The 20,931-nt window shown below is 47.9% G+C and overlaps 1 protein-coding gene across 1 annotated transcript; it reads left to right on the plus strand.

Moving 5' to 3' along the window:
- The first annotated feature begins 16,843 nt into the window (after window positions 1–16,843).
- On the plus strand, window positions 16,844–20,690 carry LOC142003464 (olfactory receptor 52M1-like). The gene is made up of 2 exons (XM_074980425.1): window positions 16,844–16,974; window positions 18,539–20,690. The coding sequence occupies exon 2, from the start codon at window positions 18,607–18,609 to the stop codon at window positions 19,555–19,557; it is 951 nt and encodes a 316-aa protein (XP_074836526.1). The 5' UTR covers window positions 16,844–16,974; window positions 18,539–18,606; the 3' UTR covers window positions 19,558–20,690.
- Window positions 20,691–20,931: the final 241 nt, after the last annotated feature.

Raw genomic sequence — 20,931 nt, forward strand, 5'->3', positions numbered from 1 at the left:
GAGAAGTCTCCATCACCATTGTACTGTCAGCTCCCAATCTCTCTGGGGCCACGAGTCTTTCTCTGTCAAGTCCCTCTGCTGGATTCCCTGGGGAAGATGAGCTAGAGCTAAATCCTCAGCTCCTCCTGCCCCAAAGAGATCTGGGAGCAAACGGAGGTGGGCAGGGCCCCCCATGAGGACTTTCACCCCGAGCTGTTCCAGGAGGACAAGACGGGACCCAGGGCCAGGAGTGAACCTGGCTGGAGCAGGGCTTGGCACATGGTCCCCTTAGATGCCCAGGATCTCCACTGTACCAGGATATGGCCTCAACTCAAGTCTATTTCATTCCCTGCTCTGACTCTGCTCTGACCCAAGGAGAACATGCCTAACCCACAGGTCCTACAGCCTATCGGAGCCAGCCTGCCTAAGCCTAGCATCAGGAATCGGGGGCCAGAGGTCACTTATGTCAAATTCAGGGAGTGGAACGGAGAATCAGAACAGGGCTTTGCTGTTCCTTACAGCCTATGCTGTCCTGGGACTCTCTGGACCTGAGGCAGAAGTTGACACACTGTGAGGGAAGGAAGCAGATCAGGATCAATAGACCAATATGCGTGTTTTGCAAACAAATTTGTGCTGTTATTCGACTTGAAATTAAATATGAAAACCATTTCTCTGACCACTGTATTGAGTTTGCACCAAATTTTGTGCCAAGTGAGCCAGGTGGGGTGTCTAATGAAAGCTTCACTGAATATGTTTATGTGACTTGTATGTCTGTATCATGTTTGTATGTAAAGTTATAGATATTGGCCCTACACTTATATAAATGTTTTCGCAATAAGGATCACAATGGAAGGCGTGGTCACCTCCCAGTCAGGTAACTTGGGCGGAAAAAAGGAACAAATTCAGACTTTGAATCCACATCGACTGAGACATGTTATCTGACCATGGACCCAATGGCAGAAGGCCCCAACAGGTAATCTGATCAGATAATCCTCCCTGGCCTACGTGACGGAGAAGTTACTCCCCTTGGGGCAGTAATGATAGTTCCCCAAGATGTGTCCCTCTGGGTGCTCCACATAGCTATTGGCACGGCCCTGCACTGTAGATTGGAAACTTTGCAGACCTGTGCCCGCCCCCACCAATGAGCCGCGCATGCGTAGGAGCCAGCAGGAGACATCACCGCAGTGAGGAGAGAGTGCGTGGCACAGCTCTCCTGTGTTCCTTTTCTCCCTGAAGTTCTTGTCGGCTCCAGGGAGACAGGAGGAAGGGAGAGTCGTGAAGCACCCGCAGGGACACGTCTTGGAGACCAACCACCAAGGTGAGTAACTTCTCCTCTCCTTCGAGTGCTGGCTGTGGGAGCTCCACGAAGGTGACTCCACAGCAGCACCCATTTGCTGGAGGTGGGTATTGGAGTCTTTAAGTGGAATGGTGTAAAACGGCATCTGGCAAGGCAGTGGCAGGAATCGGCCCTTTCTGCAGCACATAATGCTTTGCCAATATATGGTGCGAGGACCAGGTGGCTGCTCTACAGATGTCTACCAGAGGGACGTCATCAAGGAAGGCAGCTGATGTGGCCATCGCTCGTGTCTACTGGGCTCTAATAGTCTGTGGCAGCTGCTTGCAGCCAAGTTGGTATGTGGTGCGAATGGAATTTGCACTCCACTTGGACAGGCACTGTGTTGAAACAGCTGTTCCCGCACATGTCCCCAACCATGCTAGGAAGAGTTTGTCAGGTTTCCTATTTAGTCTGATTTTATCAAGGTAAAAAGAAATTACACATCTAACATCGAGTGTATGTCGTACAGCCTCTGTGGGAGAGGAGAGATGCTTAGGAAAATAAGTAGGTAAGTATATAGTGTGTTTCCATGAAGATCAGATCTGACTTCGGGGAGAAATCTTGGGCATGTCTGTGGCAGCTGTTTGCCCCTGACTTGGTATGCCGTGCTTATGTAGCCTGCAATCCACTTGGATGGGCAATGTGCTGAAACAGCTGTTCCTGCAGGAGGCCCTGACTATGCCACAAAGGGTCTGTCCAATTTTCTGGTTGCTCTAGTTCTCTCCAGGTAGAACGGAACTGCCCGCCCTGCATCACGGGTGAGTAATAAAACTTTCGGGAGAAACTCTGGATGGGGCCTGAGTACCACTTTGTCTCTGGTGAAAATGATGAAAGGAGGGTCTGTCATGAGAGCCGCAATTTCTGTTACCCTTCTTGCTGCTGTTACTGCCACTGTCCGAGCCACCTTCATAGATAGGTACCAGGGTGGCACAGTGGCTAGTGGTTCAAAGGGTGGTGTGATGAGTGTATCTAGGGAAGTTTTACTTTTCTGTGCTATTTCTACTTTGTTTGTTTACAGACTGCTGCTTGTGTGTTGTGCAGGGAGTCCCCTCTCCTCAGGCGGTCGTCCCGATATGAGGAGATGTATACGCTCTGCTTGTGCAGATGAGCTGCAACTACTGCCAGTGCCTTAGGGAATATCCTTGGTGAAGTGGAGACGCCGAAGGGAAGTACCATGTACTGGAAGTGTTATCCACCCACCAAAAGTCTGAGGTATTTCCTGCAGACAGGTTGGATGGCCATATGGAAATATGCGTCCTGAAGGCCGGGAAGTCATCAGCAAGTTGTGGTCCTGCACCTGTGAACCCTTTACCTTGCCATGTGGCAGGATAGGTGCACAGGCTGACAGGGTCAAGCGGGGGGTTTCATTGGACCAGCTGTTTTGCCTGTAGTAAGGCACGGTGTTTGTGCCAGGGATGCAATGGTTTGGGGGGTTTGAGCCACATTAGTCTTAGGCTTGCCCAGACATTTGGACACTGAAGCCAGTTCCCGCAACCCCTGGGGTGCCTCCGGTGATGGGAGCCCTGGTAAGCTCTTATCTGGAACCTTCACAGGGAGCACCAAAGGGCTTGGAGTTGTGGGATCGGCCTCCAGTGGCTGAGGGGAGATTCCCTGTTAGCGTCTACATTGACGTTCTTAAATTGTTTAGCAGTTGCAGAGCTCACAGCTGGAGCAGCAGCAGCTACACTATCCAATGTCACCATATGTATGGTATAAGCGGGATGTGATTCTTATTTTGTTTCCCTCTTACACGGAGACCTGAATGCCCAGTGTGTTACAGGTGGCAGTGGAGTCTTTCAGGGGGTGCAAGGAAGTGTCCATGGACTCCGCAAGAGTTTTGGACCTTCGAAAGTGGGGGTCTTCCAGTCTTGCCTGATCCTCCTTCAGGAAACCAGAAGTGTGGAGTCATGAAGCTCGCTTCATAACCACTGCCACTGCTCGGGAACGTGCGGTGGTGTCAGCAGGCTCAAGGGAGGCCCTTAGGGCTGTCCTCACTATGAATGAGCCCTCATTATTATGAGCTATAAATTGCTCTATTTTATGATCTGGAAGGTATTCATTAAAGGTAGGCATTTGTTCAAATACGTGTGCGTATATTTTGCCAGCAATGCTGTATAGTGTGAGATACATAGCTGGAGGAAAGCAGAGGAGAAGGCTTTTCTACTCATGCTGTCGAGTCGCTTCCACTCCTTGTCAAGAGGAGCTGATTAAATTAAAATCTGTTTATCCCTCTGGCTGGCAGCAACAACCAGGAGGGAATTAGTAGGGATGTATGTGAAGAACAGCTCCGCACCTTGCGAGATCACGTTTTGTCTGCCTTGTTGCCCACTGACAAAAGGTGACTGGTGTTTGCCACAAGCATTTAGCTGGATCTATGAAAGCAATGCCAGTTTTACTGGAGTATGCTGGTGAGTTATGTTCGGTATTGGACTATGACGTTAGTGTAATCTCTAGCATGTCAGCCACACTTCTAAAGAGATATTGGAATAATTTGAAGTCATCGCCTGTAGCGGGAGGCAGTAGCATCAGTGTAACCTCAGAAGAGGAGAGCTGCAGTTGAGTGTGTGATGAATCATAGGAGTCATCACCACTAAGGAATTGGTCTGACTCAGTTTGATCCTCAGGCACATCCAACGATGAATTTTAAGTGTACCTCGAAAAGGGCTGAGCAGCATGTTCATATTATTGTTGTGGCTGGTGTGTTCTGCGAGGTACCCAGGGATCCCCGAAAGGCCAAGTGAGAGACATGGACACAACAGATGGTTGCCACTGGCCAGGGTGCCACTGAGGCATCATTGATCGTAAGTGACGCATCCCTTTGGCAGGGGAGGGACTCCTAGGCAAGACAACATTCAATAGAGACACCACTTCCTCCTCACCGTACAGGGAAGATGCAGGGGCTGTCATGTTTGACAGATACAGCCTGGCTAGCAATGGAGAGGCATCAGTACCAAAGCAAAGTGAAAGGTACTGTCGTTGCCCTTAACAGGTCCCAGAAAGTAAAAGGGTACAAGAGAGGCACATGCAGCAGACGGTACTGCGGCTGCAGACATTGCCAGTGGCAAAGCACGTCATTTGTGCCAGCAAAGTCACCACTTTAGATTTTTGAGCCCCATTTGGCCTTGGCTTGCCCACTTGTTTGGTTCTTACACCCAGGTCTTGCAAGTCTCATGGTGCGGTCGGAGAAGGCAGCCCTGGCAAGACAGATACTTCGGAGGATATGGAGAGAATCCAGAGTGACCTGGATAAATTGGAGGACTGGGCCAAAAGAAATCTGATGCAGTTCAACAAGGAGAAGTGTAGAGTCCTGTATTTGGGGCGGAAGAATCCCAAGCATTGTTACAGGCTGGGGACCGGCTGGCTCAGCAGCAGCACGACAGAAAGAGAGCTAGGGGTTATGATGGAAGAAAGGCTGGATATGAGTGAACAGTGCGCCCTTGTAGCCCAGAAGGCTAATGGCATACTAGGGTGCATTAGGAGCAGCGTTTCGAGCAGATCTAGAGAATTGGTTGTTCCCCTCTATTCGGCACTGGTGAGGCCATATCTGGAATATTGTGTCCAGTTTTGGGCCACCCCAGTATAAAAAGGATGTGGGTTTGCTGGAGCAGGGTCAGCGGAGGGCGATGATTAAGGAGCTGGAGCACAAGACCGAGGAGGAGAGGCTGAGAGATTTGGGTTTGTTTAGTTTACAGAAGAGAAGACTTACGGGTGATTTAGTAGCAGCCTTCAACTTACTGAAGGGGAACTGTAAAGGGGAGGGTGAGAAACTGTTCTCAGTGGTGTCAGACGGCAGAACAAGCAGTAATGGTCTGAAGTTACAGAGGGAGCGGTGTAGGTTAGATATTAGGAAAAACTACTTCCCCAGGGTGGTGAAGCATTGGAATGTGTTGCCCAGAGAGGTGGTGGATTCTCCATCCCTAGAGGTTTTAAGTCCCGGCTGGATAAGGTCCTGGCTGGGATGACTTAGTGGGGGTTGATCCTGCTTGAAGCTGGGGGCTGGACTATATGTCCTCCTGAGGTCCCTTCCAGCCCTATGATTCTGTGAATCTGTGAAGAACACCTCATATGCTCAGCTACCCATCCCCCTCCAGCCTCCGTCAGGCAAATAAAATACTCTAGCCTAGTAAAGCTTGGCAGGTGAGAGCAGTAAAGTATGTGCTACAGCAGCAATAACCATGAAGTAAACAGTGGGGTTGGGGTTAAAGGTATCGGTGTGAGGCGGTCTCCTCAGGCGGAAGAAAGAAAATGGAAAATGAATTGAAAATGCTTGTGTACAGCACCACTCAGCACTGGCATACCAGGCAGTGGTGTAACAGCCTGTGGTCAGCCGTTGAGCTTTCCAGAGTGCTTAGGCAAGCTGGCCAGGTTCTTAGACCCACAGGGAGATGGCAAACGCTGCCCCAATAAGCGCTTGTCTGGAGTCCCAGCAGGGGAACAGAGCTGTCTTACGCTTCAAGGATCACCAGTTATTTAATCGAAGGGGATTTCCTGTTAGTTGCTGAATGTGCTGTCCTCTGTTTGGAAGAGACAGAGCAGGTGGCTGAGGCAGGGGACACTGTCCCGCCCTACATCGCCACTGGTGGCCCAAGTGGGAGTGAACTGCACTGTGCCTGCCAGGCAATACAGGCAGAGATAGAATGCTTGTCTGAGTCGCAGTTGGCAGTCTTGAAGCAAACAGATTTGAGAGAAAAAAAAAAACTGCTGCACTGTGTAAAATACCAGCTGTCTACACTACGACAAAACTTTTGAACATGCGTGGCTCGGCTCGGCGCGGCTACACAGGGGTCCTTTTCGAAAGGACCCCGCATATTTTGAAATCCCCTTATTCTGTTCAGCCGAGCGGAATAAGAGGATTTCGAAAAGGACCACCGTGTAGCCACGCCAAGCCACACGCATTCGAAAGAGCCTCATTAGTATTCTTCAATACGGCCATTAACGTGGCCATTTCTAAGTTTTGTCTGAGTGTAGACACAGCCACTGAGACAAAATAGGGCTCACTTAAAAACACCCCTTGTCCTCAGTGACTCCCCCTTCAAGTGAGTAAAAAGGCTCTAGCTTGGTAAAATAGGCAGGCAAGAGCTGTAAAATATGTGTAGCAGGAGCTGCTGAAAGCCTGAGGTAAAACAGAAAGAGTGGGGGAGAGGGAGGGGTTGAAGTGGTCCTCTAAGGTAAAAAGAGAGAAAACAATGGTGCTGGTTGTTCTAGCACAGAGGCAGAGCTGGTAGGAACTGCAATGGAGGCATATGTAGCTTTTCCAGAATGATGTGGCTCACTTGGTCTCTGCTTCGGTGCTTTTGGCTGAGGTGGACCTGTGTTTCCTCATGGCACCAGATACTGAAGGCCCTGGGGAAGGTGGTGCTGGTGGAGGCATATGGTACATCTCAGGAGCAAATGCCTCTGAGGCACCTGTTGGTGTGGATTGCCAGGTCACCCCTCAGATCTCCTTGCTGAGGAGGACTTGCGTCTCTGTGGTACCTAGTACGGGTGGCACCAGAAAACACAAGGCTCCTGGCAACTCAGATAGACAGCAATTTGGTGAAGCTCTCACAGCCTGGGATCCTCTGCAAGGTGATGTAGCTACCCCATCTGAGGGCTTGTGCTGCACCTGCACATCCTTTGGAGTGTCCCTAAACGAGAGGGACTTTTCCCAAAGTCCCTTGCTGAGATACCCTGTCAATGGAGGCACTTAGAAATGCTGTGGGATTCACCCATGCACTCAAGGCATGAGGCGTCAGACATGGGCATAGCACCTCTGCAGGCTTCACAGTTCTTTGTAGAGTCAGGCATTAGAAGTTAAAAATGGGCTGTCTCTTTAAGAAAAAATTGTTGTAAGAAAAAAAGCCACTACCGCGGCTCGGTAGGTAAAATTGATTTTAAAATAAATACCTATTGATTACATGAGGGAAAGGAGGAAGGCTAAGTGAAAATCCCTAGCTCTTTTAGTCAGGAAAAGAGAGCTGCTCTGCGTCTGTCGACAGCCAAGGACAGTAAAAAAGGAATTGAGGAGGGCCATTTTGCATGCTCTCTCCTCAGTGCAGTGACACCACTGGCTGTTTCCTACGCACATGCGGCATGTGGTGGGGGGCACTGATCTGCAAAGCTTCCGATCAACAGGTTTATTAAACTAATAGAAGAAAGTTCTTTTTCACACAGCGCACAGTCAACCTGGGGAACTCCTTGCCAGAGGAGGCTGTGAAGGCTCGGACTATAAGAGAGTTCAAAGAAGAGCTAGATAAATTCCTGAGGGTTAGGTCCATAAAAGGTGACTAGCCACGGGGAAGGAACGGTGTCTCCGTCCTCTGTTTGTCAGATGCTGGAGATGGATGGCCGGAGACAAGTCACTTTATCATTGTCTTTGGTCCACCTGGCACTGGCCACTGTTGGCAGATGGGATGCTGGGCTAGATGGACCTTTGGTCTGACCCAGTAATGGCCATTCTTATGTTCTTATGTTCTCACATAATAAAAGAAAGCAAGAATAGGGTGACAGTGAAATTGTTAAAGCAGTCAAATTACATGCACCAATCACAAAGTTCTTAATGCAGGCTTGCCGTAGCGGTGGACCAGGCTGCTATGTTAAAAGCCTTTTGAATACATCCTATGTTAGCATGGGTCATCAGTCCTCCTGGGCTCAGTTCACAGTAAAGATGTTCCTGAAGTGATGAGCTGGAACAAAAACCTCCCAGCCCCCTTTATACTCTTGCCCAGGTAGTGGGAATTCTATTCTCTTTCCTGTGTGGAAGCATGTCCGAGATGGAGCCTGTCCCATGAGCAGGTAATCAGCTTTTTAGGCAATCAGCCAAATCAGTCAAATTCCTCTGATGTTGATTAGAAATTGATAATGTCTTTTCTCCGTCAATCAATGCTTCACTTGGCTAGGAACCCTTTCACCATAGGTGGCCAAGCCTCCTGTTGAGGTCGCCTAGTCAAAATTTCAAATACAAGTACAGACCCAATACCTCTAAATTCAAATATAAAAATGATATTTGCATATGAGCAGCATAAACAGAATCAGCAAATCACAAGATTTGGTGCAAATATAGAACAGTGGTTGAAACAATGTTTTCCATGTTCAACACAAAATTCAGTAACATCACACCAGGCCACCATCAGATAGTATCAGTCTCAGAACAACTCCAGACCAACCATTTTGGGGTGTCCTCCCACAAAGCCACAGGGGTGTCTCCGAGGCTGTAACTGCCTTGCACCTCTGTCCTGCCTGGCTGATCTCAGGGTCTCTCTGGGAGGTCACCGCCTACCCACCTCCTTTCCCCAATCAACTGTCATGCAACAGGCCTTTGTGATGTCACTGACACACCACTCCCTTGCAAGGTTGATATCCTGCCCCCCAGCCAGCCCCTTTGGGCACATTGACTGATGAGAATAAAATGCTCTCAAACTAGTTAGAGAACAACAATTGTTCATAGTCATTTTCAAGCAAGTGTTTGAAAAGAACATGAATATTAGAAAAAATCAGAAATGATAATTGCAGAGAATCAGCACAATCTGTCCAATACGTGATTACTTCTGACTTACTTGTTTTGTCTTAAAAGAGAACAAAAGGACCCGAGTCTTCTCTCGCAATAGTCATCTGATCAACCAATCATCATGAAGACTCTGAGGGGTGGGAGATAGAGGGATCTCAGGAGAAGTCCAAAAGGATAGCCCTGGAGGGGTCAGTCCTTGAGCACTTTTCCAGCTCCACATCTTGATGAAGGACTCCCACAGTGACAGCAGCTCCCCTCCCCGACCCTCCCACCTGTTCTGACACACACACACACCACCCTTGGTGAAAGCAGAGAGGCAAAGGGAAACCTAAAAGTATCAGCCCCCAAAGTCCCCAGTGATTGCATGGGACAAAGTCCTTGGTGGGAGATAAAATCACTTTCACCAGCAGGTTTCTGTAAATAGAATTCAGCTGGTACCACATGGATCAAACTAAACAGGTTCCAAAACTCTCTAAGACTCTTACCTTCTAAACCTGGACTACGGAGTTAGTGTTAAGGAAGGAGAAAACTCCACCGAGGTTGCTCCTCATGCTCCTTTACATTAATCCTAATTCTCTCTCACTCCCCAAAGAGAGACCTTCAGAAGAAGCCTTCCTGCTGCAAAGCCATGGGAGTCTTTGAGGTTGTCCCTACCTTGCCACTCTGTCCTTCCTGGCTGATGTCAGCATCACTCTATGAGGTCACCACCTACCCACCTCTGTCCCCCAATAGGATGAGGTCCTGCAACAGGTCTTTGTGATGTCACTGACACAGCTGCCCCTCCCTTGTATGGCTGATGTCCTGACCCTCGTCACCCTCTCTGAATGCTTTAGTGGCTTCCCCAGGATCATACCACTTAGTTACAACTGAGTCTGAGGATCAGGTTGGCTGAACACTGAACAGTAAAGACCCAGAGGCTGCTCCCTAGACTACACTCAGTTTTTCATTTATTGGCAAACTTTAAGGGCAGACTTTAAGGTCACCATTAGAGCACCGAACTGGACTCTGGCATAGTCCACTCCCTCTGTGTATCCCAGTAGCAAAGTTTTGATCCCAGCACACACCAGAAAAGCATCTAGTCTTCATGAGAAAACTCCAAGAAATGGAAAATCCATCAGTTGCTTTGATAGTTTCTTCCAATGGCGAATCATCTTCACTGTGAAGTATTTGTGCCTTATTTTTAACATGAAATTATCTACCAGCCTTGTTCTGCAAGATGACAACATTAAACTGACCTTTAATACCGCACCTTTTCTTTCCAGGAAGGTACTTAGACATTTCAATGAAATCACCTCTCAGCCTTCTTTCATAGAAGCTGAACAGATTGGGCCCAGGGCTAGTGGATTTTGGGGGAAGGCCAAAAAATGAGTTCAGTGTGCAGGCTGGGGCAGTCAGGTGCCCGGGTCCAGGTGCTCAGTGCGTTTTTAGGGCTTAACACCTTCCTTCCCATGCTGTAGACAGGGGACAAGCAGGGACTAGGCTGTGCCAGTGGGCAGTAGTATACTGGAGGTGTTAATACCTTTCTACTCTGTGCAGGCTATAAGTGACAAACTGCTTCTAGCCATAGGAGAGCAGGGTGGGGTGGGCTCGTAGGAAAGAGAGGAACACTGAAAAAACAGGTCATCTCTAACTTCCCCCCCATTCTGATAGAAGAAGCTCCCATCCCCTTCCCTCACCACAAGTGACAAGAGGCTGCTGCTGGCCCCTTTCTACTGTGAACCCTGACAAAAATCTGGAGAGGAGGTTTGTGATCCTGCATAACCCTCCCCATGTTGCCTTAAGTAGACACAGCACCAGGTACCAGCAGAGGGTGGGGTCCATCCCAGGGACCCTACCAGATATGGAGGGTGATGAGTACTGAGTAGGGACAGTTTGGTCCATCACCCCTTCTCCATGTAAGTGAGATGTAGGAATGTGAATGCATGTTGCCTCGCCCCATGCAACCCTTAAGAAAGGTAAATAAAATACTCCGGCTACACAGTCTCTCTTTTGAACAGGGGCTCAGTCAACTTGATGTTAACATGAATGTTTGCACTGCATAGTTCTGATTGATTGTCACTGAACACGCTTGAATACACATAATTTTTCTAGGTGTCCTGTATTTAACACGGGGAAATATGGATCCCTAAACAGAGTGACCGAGGGTATGGAGTGCTGGAACTAAAGCTTCAAAGAGCTAAATCCATACAGGGTGGCTATGCAATGACTCAGGGGCATGTGGCTGCAAACTGCAGTCCACCAGGCTGCAGGTCTGGTCTATGGAGGGAAAAATGGGACCTTAGGTCACTTCCACAGGCTCAACTAATTTGCCCTGCTGCCATTGTTTCCTCAGTCCTCTCACCCCCTTATGTCAGAGAGGGGCCACATGTGCCCACACTTCCACCACAAGTTAACAAGGTCAACTCACCGCTGCAGCTCCTCCTGCTGGTGACACTAAGAATTAGCGGTGTCCATTGTGGTGCACCACCTTCTGATCAGAGTCTGGCCAGTTATCCTGCTGCTCCACTGTCTCCCGGAATGGTGGTGTCCTCTTCAGGACAATGTCCTCTGGCGGTGCCCACCACTCCTCTCTCTCCCTTTCTGCAGGTATCAGCAGTCCTCCTCTGGCGTTAGGAAGAAGGGCTTTCAAAAACTCGGGTGGTCCTTTTGGAAGGTCCCGTCTCCACGGGTGGCGCGCAATTCGCAAAGCCACACTTTCGAATCTCTGCGGCCGCCATTATGTTAATGAGGCACTGCATATTCATTGCAGCGCCTCGTTAACATCTTTCGAGCCCGCTCATTAACATGCCCCTTTCGAAAGGAAGGGGCTCCTGTAGACATGGGGTAGATAACTCCCCCGAGCTTCCTCCAGGGACAGAAAAGGTTCAGGAGTGAAAGTCAGGAAGACAGTGGCACAATCACACGCAGAAAGTGTGAGGAAACAGAATACATAACAAAGTTTGTGGACGTCCTGCAGTAAACATGTATCTCGTTACAAATCATTGTGTGCGAGCTGTTCGTAACACAGTGGTTACAAAAAGTATGATTTGACATTATTTATTACGGACTGTCTCACTTACATGCATTGTGGCTCTTGAATTATTGTTTTTTTACTGAATGAGAAGAAATGGCTCTTTTTGCTGTTTTGTTTACCCGCATCTGGTATAAACCATGCTTGTCTGATGGTAAGATGCGGTACAAGGCGAAAGGGGGCCTCAACCCCATCCACTGCTTTGAGTTCTGGCCCAGGAGCCCTCTAACGGCAGCCTTGTCCTGCCCTCCTTTTCCCGCTTCAGCTGCCTCTTGTTCCCTGGGCCACTTCCCCACCATCCTTGCACTTCCTTGGCAAGACTCCCTCTAGTCTGCTTTTAAACTCTTCCTTGTCAGAGTTGGACAACTTCCCAGTTCACTCCCTCTCATAGCTGGTCCAAATGAGCGAATAAAAGCCTACTACTGCTAGTCTCAAAGTCCCATTCTGGAGCAAATTTTCATTCCAAAATTTAATTTAGTTTGTATAAAAACATTTTACAATTCAAAGTATAAAAGCTCTAACTGCAAGTTCTCAAAATATAGACATAAAACACTTTGATTAACCTGTAATGAATTTATTTTTAAAATTGCATTTCACAAGAAAAATTTGAAATTTTGGCTTTTTTGTCTTGATTGGAACCAGAAGAAAAATTCAAACTCAAAAAATTTATGATGAGATGGAAAATCTGTTTTCCCACCAGTTTTCTGGAAAATGTGTAATGAGATCTAGATGACAATTAAATGTATTTTCTTCTTTTTTTCATAGAAAACAAACTTCTTAAATGACCGTGGCTCCTTCTAACCACACCAACTCCATGGAATGTCCGCTGTCTCAGGTCTGCTTGCTGTCAGATCTCTTGTTTGGAGCTACAGACAAACACCTGTTTCTTTTTCTCTTTTTCCTATCTGATGGAATAACCACCACATCCTCTGCCTCAACTCAAGGCTTTAAAGGAGCCATGCTTTCTCAATCCCAAGGGATTACGGGCACATAAGCAATCTTTGTTCAACTTGCGTCCAATGAAAATCTCTTCTGTAAACCAGATGTGGATTTTTTAAAACTTCAGGGTTAGAATAACTCTCCCCTTTCGCTCTCTATAAATCTCACCTCTCTTCTATAGCTCCCAAACCACACTGATTAAATTACTCATTATAACAGTGATGGGGTGCATTCACAGAAGTTCTCTTGGGATTGTTCCCAATGTGCTGATCATGCCAGTGACCCCCACCTTCTTGGTCTCTGGGGGTCCAGACCATTCTGTCCTGCTGAGACAGATCCTCTGGTCTCGCCAAGTGAGGCACAGAGTGGGGTAACCACTCCCTGAAGAGCAATGCAGACACACCTCCACTTCAGCACTGGGAGGATGCAGCTGTAGGGCAAAGAACCCAGGAAACCAACCCTCAAAAGTGATCAAAACCACAGAGAAATCTATCTTTTTCTGTGCAATTTTTTTACACAGTGGAAACTCATCAGATAAGCCCACTTCATCAATTAAATGGAGATGTGCGCAGTGGAGCTCTCCCAGGTAATAATTATTTACACGAGGCTTGATCAGGAACAAAAGAGTTTTATTAAGCACAAAAAGTAGTATTGAAGTGGTTGCAAGAGAAAGCAGATCAAAGTTACTTCATTAAAATTAAAATAAAATGCATAGCTAGTTCTAACTTCATTTAGAAACGTATCATATGTAGAGTCTTATCTTAAATAGTGTTTCTCATGTCAGGTAAGAGCTTCAAAAAAGGGCTGTTCTTTTACTCTGATTTAGGTCAACAACCTTTCAAAGTTCTTTGTTTCCTCTCAGAAGCCGTGTCTACACGTGCACGCTACTTCAAAGTAGTGGCACTAACTTCGAAATAGCGCCCGTCACGGCTACACGCGTCGGGCGCTATTTCGAAGTTAACATCGACGTTAGGTGGCGAGACGTCGAAGACGCTAACCCCATGAAGGGATGGGAATAGCGCCCTACTTCGACGTTCAGTAGGGACCGTGTAGTCGTTGCGCGTCCCGCAACATCGAAATTGCGGGGTCCTCCATGGCGGCCATCAGCTGAGGGGTTGAGAGACGCTCTCTCTCCAGCCCCTGCGGGGCTCTATGGTCATCGTGTGCAGCAGCCCTTAGCCCAGGGCTTCTGGCTGCTCTGCCGCAGCTGGGGATCCACGCTGCATGCACAGGGTCTGCAACCAGTTGTCGGCTCTGTGGATCTTGTGTTGTTTAGTGCAACTGTGTCTGGGAGGGGCCCTTTAAGGGAGCGGCTTGCTGTTGAGTCCGCCCTGTGACCCTGTCTGCAGCTGTGCCTGGCACCCTTATTTCGATGTGTGCTACTTTGGCGTGTAGACGTTCCCTCGCTGCGCCTATTTCGATGTGGTACTGCGCAACGTCAAAGTTGAACATCAACGTTGCCAGTCCTGGAGGATGTGTAGACGTTATTCATCGAAATAGACTATTTCGATGTCGCTACATCGAAATAAGCTACTTCGAAGTAGGCTTCACGTGTAGACGTAGCCAGAGTGTGCCAGGCAGTTTTCAAAAGACAGACTTGATAACTTTTCATTGCTTAAATAGACTCTATCTCAGGGCGGGAATCTACTGTTTGGCATCCCCTCTACCCATGGAAAAGCACTGGATCAAAATGGAATCAAGTACCAGGTGGTATGGTCACAGGTCTTTCTAACACCAACCCTCTTCTAGCCTTACAGGACAAACAAGGCTGTGTACCAGTTGTTAAAGTGATCACCCAGTCACTTAGGCTTCCAAGCACACCAGTAATGGCTCTCAACAGCACATTTAAGACTATAAACAGACTTGCAGTTCATATTTCTAAGTTCACATACAAGAATGATATATACCCCCAAAACAGGATATACAGATCCATCAGATTATAACATTAAATTTGATAGGTTACATTAGGTTATTTTGTCCAAAGCATCTCTGAGTTATGCATATTTATATTCATAAGCCAACTTTCATTAAGCAGAGGTAGGGGAGAGACTGTCACAATAACTTCTACACCACATTGATCCATTGAAATCAGTGGAAAAACTTTTATTTAGTACATGAGTTTTGGAACAGGTGCTCAATGAGCACTGAAATGTTACTCTCTGAAAAGTTTTGGGAGCAGATCTAATGCCACATGGCATTTGCATATATAACTGTGGGACCTCATCCAAAGAACACAGTAATCATAACGATTATGGTCAAAAGGGATCATTGGACTGGATTGTGGTCTGACCTCCTTTATACCACAGGCCACAATCACCACAAATACCGATATACTAAACCTAATAACCAAACTTAGACCAAAGTACTGCAGTCCTAAGAGAATCAGCAAAGTTAGTAACATGAAGAGTGACTTGGCACAGAGTGATCAACTAGTGCATGTAGCATTTCAGAAAAACTAGAACCAAAGGAAAACAAAACAGCACCCCCCAAAAAGAATAGTTTCCTGATGAACGATTCCTCATCACTGTGTGGAGGTCCATCCTGGCCAGAGTTTAGTCAACTATGCCACAAATGCAATAGAAAATACATTCTTCAAAGGTGCAACATTCATAACCCAGAGAGTGTCCATGGTTGGAGGACTGGAAGTAAGGGGCCTCAGATCAGTTGGTAGTGACAATGACTGCAGAACATACTGCTTTTCTTTGATAAATACCTCTAAATCATACCGGGGGGGGGGTCTATTTTTGAATGGGATATTGGTGTGCAATGCAATGGTATTCCAAAGAAGATGCAAGACGCTATCATTAAGGAAACCACTGACAAATCTGAAGGGAAGGTTGTTTTCTGTGTAGGACCTAAAATAACAGTTACAGTAAAACTTGGATTTTATGAACTCCCATCTTCTGAATGACCACTTATATGAACCATGTTTATTGATGGAAAACGAAAAAAATATCACCCAAGGAAAGTCATGCTGATCAAGAACAGATTGACATTTCCTCATTCCCCAATACCTTCTGAGGCATGCACTGGAAACACCTTTTCAGTGGTTTTGAAGAACAAGAAGAAAGCAATGCAGTGTGCCATACAGCAACTTATACACTGGGACGACTGCAATTCTGAGACATTCAATGTCACGAACGTTTAATTTTATGAACTAATCAACTTGCAATTAATCTGTTAAATAGGGTGTTACTGTGTTAATGTGGTTTAATGGTTTGTTATGGAGCGATTGGACTTTTATAACCCCTGGAGCTCCATCTTGAGGTAGAGACCGCATTTTGGAAAAATGACTCCATTTTGAAATCCAGGGTCAACTCTGAGGGGGATGATGGAGCCTTGGACTAAACTGGTTCTAACTGGGATTTCCTGCCACTGGCTGAGCGAACGTTCCATTACCTCAGGAAAGTTAGACAACTAGAACTGTCAATCATCCACCTTCCCCCAGTGATCAATACAGGAAAATTGAGGATTTTCAACTACTGAGACAAAGACTCCCTACTTTGGGTTTTTCTCCTCTTTTGTCATTCGTTGCCTTGTCCCTGAGGTAACAAAGGGTTCTACTGTACAAAGGCAAAGAACAGCCACAACTTGTTTTAAAAATCAGTATCACTAAACAGCTGTGCAAAGAGTAAATGCAGATATACGGTCTGTTTTAGGAGTGAGAATGTGATAGCCATAAGTTACATTAGTTTAAAAAGTATTACAGCTAAACAAGTATTGTCTGTAAAATGTGGATCAATCTATCTAGCCCCATACACACACCGCTCTCTCTCTCCCTCTGTATAAACCTAACTAGCCAGGCAGGCAGCCAGTCAGATCCTCAGCTGGTGTAAATGGTATAGCTCCAGTGTTTCCAATGGCACGCCACCAATTTATTCCACCCGGGAGCTGGCCTGTTCTGTGTGTTCGCACACAGAGTACAGTCTAGTGAATGGCAAGACCTCTGGAGAGTTAATATTGTGAGGGAATTTTCTAAACTTAGATGTGTATTGCAGTGTGGAAAGGGACAGAGCTGCAAATTCTCCCCGTTGACTGAGGCTCCCCAGAGGCCACGTGTTGGAGGAGCTATAAATAATAGCAGGCTCTGACCCTGCCATCCCCAGAAATCACAAGAAAGCCTCTCAGCTACTGCTATAAGATACACTGGCCAGGCAACTGAACATGTTGCAGATCTCCAGTTCCCTGAGGATACCCCATGGATCCTGCCATCGCGTCTGAGAAGTGAGTACACGTCACACTGGAGTAATGTGCTTCTTACGGCACAGGTAGATGAAGAGTGTTCACAGTAGCCGGGTGAAGCTGAATAGGAAATGTCTCCGGGGTGGCCCCAGCACCGCAGTAGCTGGGAGCCTCACAGTCTTAGAGAGATGGGTCTTCACATGCTCCGCAGGGGCCAGGCAGGGGTGTCACTACCATCATGCAGCTAGGGGACCTGAGGCACAGAGAGATGAATGACTATGACTTGCCTACGGTCACAAAAGGAGTGTGTAGCGCAGCTGACCATTTGACAGGATCTCTTGAATCCCAGCCTATGGCCCGAACTGCTCAGCCAGCCTTGCAGATCTTTATGGTGTTTTTAAAGAGCAGGGAGGAACATGCATTGTTGATCCAGGTTGGTGCCATCTTTTATAATGCATGTATCTGTACCGCGCACAGCTGACAGGCCCGTTGATGGCCCTGGCTAGAGGAGATGGAAGACTTTTCTGTCTCTTCTGCCCTCAGCAAGATGGGAAAGCTACAGTTTACTCAAATAGTGGGTAGGAAAGGAAAGGTGCTTGCTCAGGCATGGAACTGGGGACACCCCTTTGTTATTAGCAAAGATGGGGTACCCTTTGCCACCCCTGGCACAGTCACCTTAGTTTAACCAGCAGAAGGACAAGCATGGAACAAAAATCAAATCCCATCTTATTAACCAAAATAGAGTTGGTCCAAAAAGAACAAGTTTGATTATTTGATTGCAACTGAAATTATTCCAAAAGTAACTCATTTTTGATTGGCCACTATTTGTATCTGTGTCTATGTTTATGAAGAATATAGCCTGTCTATATACAGAGGCAGAGTGGTCATGCATGTTGAGATGAGATTAGATAGATTAGAGAGAGATAACCTCATGCTCTGTTCAGTAATTTATTCTCACCAGATGAGAATGAATATATATATATATATATATACATATAATATTTTCTTAGAAAAACATGGATAACATGCACTGCTGTCATTCATGCCCTATAAGGGATCACTTTCTCTGTGCCAGCCAAATTCAGGAATCCACATTGGGTGGGGAGGCAAGCTAGGACGGGTAGCAAGGCAGAGATAAATTCCTCTTCCATCAAAGCCCACCCACAGCATGGCTTTCCATGTACAAAATCAATCAAAAATGCAAGGTGTGGGTTCTCACAGAGATGGTAACTTGGCTGCCCCTATTTTGCAGGTTAGCAGCACTGGTCGCACTAACCCGGTCTAGTGCAGCTGCTCTTACTCATTGTATTCATAGACCGGCCCAAGAGAAAAATGTTATTGAAGAGCTAGAGACACAGCTCCACTGATCTCAATGAAAGACCCACGCACACACCATTAATTTCAGTAGGAGCTGGATCAGACCATAACTGAATCAGTGCCTCATAGATTTGAAGGCCAAAAGGTCCCATTTGGATGAACTCTTCTGACCCTCTCCATAGCACTGACTACAGAACCTCACTGTCAACTGCTCGTTATCTGTTAAGTGTGCACAGGCTGGTAGATCTGTTTCTGTACTAACCCTAATCCTATGCCTTACCCTAACTAGCACAGGCTGCCTCCCATTATACGGCCAAGTGCATCGCCTGAAGTCTCATCCGGCAAAGGAAATGCATCATGTTGCCCTTCAACACTTCCTGCTTCAACCCCGCAACGTTCCTCCTGCTCGGCATCCCTGGGTTGGAAACACGGCACATCTGGATCTCCATCCCCTTCTGCTCCATGTACATCATCACTGTCCTGGGAAATGGCACCATCCTCTTCATCATCAAGACAGAGCCCAGCCTGCACGAGCCCATGTTCTATTTCCTCTCCATGCTGGCTGTCATCGACCTGGTCCTATCTACCTCCACTGTGCCTAAGATGCTGAGCATCTTCTGGTTCAGTTACAGAGAGACGGCCTTCGACACCTGCCTCCTCCAGATGTTTGTCATACACTCCTTCTCAACCATAGAGTCTGGGATCTTCCTGGCCATGGCTTTTGACCGCTACATCGCCATCTGCAACCCGCTGAGACACAAGACCATCTTGACCAAAGCAATTGTAGCCAAGATTGGGCTGGCAGCCATGGTCCGAGGGGTAGTGTACATCTCCCCACTGTCCCTTCTTATCCGACAGTACACCTACTACAGGACCAACATCATCGCCCATTGCTACTGTGAGCACATGGCAGCTGTGATGCTGGTGTGTGGGGATACCACTGTCAGCAACATCTATGGCCTGACCATTGGCTTCCTCGTGCTGCTTGGGGACTCACTGTTCATCGTCCTGTCCTACATCATGATCCTGCGGGCTGTGCTCCAGCTGGCCTCAGCTGATGCCCGTCTCAAGACCTTCAGCACATGCATTTCCCACCTCTGCACCATCCTGGCCTTCTACATTCCCATTGCTGCCTCATCACTGACTTACCGGTTCGGCCGGAACATGCCTCCTCACATCCACATCCTGATGGCCAACATCTACCTCCTGGTCCCACCCATGCTGAACCCCATCGTGTATGGGGCAAGGACCAAAAGGATACGGCACAGAGTGCTTAAGATGTTCTCATGGAATAAGCCTCACTTCTAACCCCTAGTCCTGAGCATCCAGGCAGCTATATAGAGTGACCAGCAAGGGGCAGGAAGGGTGGTGTAGAGGCCCAAGTCTCCTTTGGAAATCCGACCCATACTCATCAGTGTTGGTGAGAACCACCTCCAGAGATTAGAGATGGCCTGTAGCAAGGCAGGTGATCGCTGAGTTCATGAGAAGAGAAGTGCACCATCATGAAAAGGAACAAAATGTGTAAAGCTGCTGCTAGCAGCAGACTCCTGCCTTCAGAGGTCAAGGAGTGATTCTGCCAATTATTCCACACCTGGAATTAGACATCCTGTGGTGGGAGCTCAGGATGGGAGTCAGCCAGAACTGAGATTCTCTCTCTACCTGACTTGTGTGATTGTGATCAAGCTCAGCTGAATGAAACCTTGTTCTCTCAGTAAAGCCTGTGGTTATTTTTCTAATTTTCCCCCAGCTCAAGAGGTGGACTCAGTGACCCCAAACAGGCAAGGAAGGAGCAATACAAGTAACTCGTGAGGCTGGTGAAGGACAGTGCAAAGGGCTGGTGTGTGCATACAATGAGGGGGTGAGCTTGTCTTCCAGCTGCCTGCAGGGGAATGTGGGAGCCAAGTGGGACAGGAGAAGAGAAAGCGGGGACAGAATCACCTGGCCATCCACAGCTACTGCAGTCCCAGAGGTTGAGGCTTTCCCAAGGCCCAAGCTTCTGGGGGTGGATGGAGTACACTGCCCCTCACCTGCTCGGCCGGCTGGGCACAGAGACATGAAATACACCTTTCTGGCTGGTGGTTTGGGATCCCCAAGTCTCGGAAACCTCTCCCACTTTGGTCTGCTTGGCATCCAGTTTTTAAACAGAGCGCCTGAATGAAAAGGGACCCTGGCAGCTCCGGTCGGCACCACTGACCAGGCCATCGAAAGTCCAGAGGGTGTGGGTCTAAGACAGGCTGCCTACCTGCCCTGTCACTGTGCTACCAGGTCCCAGCAGCCCCTAGATGCACGGGTGGCCAAAAAGGCTCCACATGCTGCCCCTAACTCAAGTGCCAGCTCCACCACTGCCATTGGCTGGGAACCAAAACCATTGGGAGTTGCAGGGACAGCACCTGTGAGTATGAAGGCAGCACACAGACCCTCCCTGCCCACCCATGCATTTGTGGACCACTTGGACTTGGCAGCTGCTTCCTGGCAGCCTCAGTAAGCGCCACAAGGATCCCGCACCCATAACCACCCCATGCCCTGCCACAGCCCAGAGCCTTCTCCCACACCTTGAAAGTCTGATTTATGGCCCCACCAGAACATGCCCCTGCAGCCCAGCCCTCACCCCCACACACGCCAACCCCCTACCCCAGCCCAGTGAAGGTGGGAGACCATGAGCAACAGAGGGCTGAAATAAAT

This window comes from Carettochelys insculpta, chromosome 1 (genome assembly GCF_033958435.1).
Source record: "Carettochelys insculpta isolate YL-2023 chromosome 1, ASM3395843v1, whole genome shotgun sequence".
In the NCBI taxonomy this organism is placed as follows: domain Eukaryota; kingdom Metazoa; phylum Chordata; order Testudines; family Carettochelyidae; genus Carettochelys; species Carettochelys insculpta.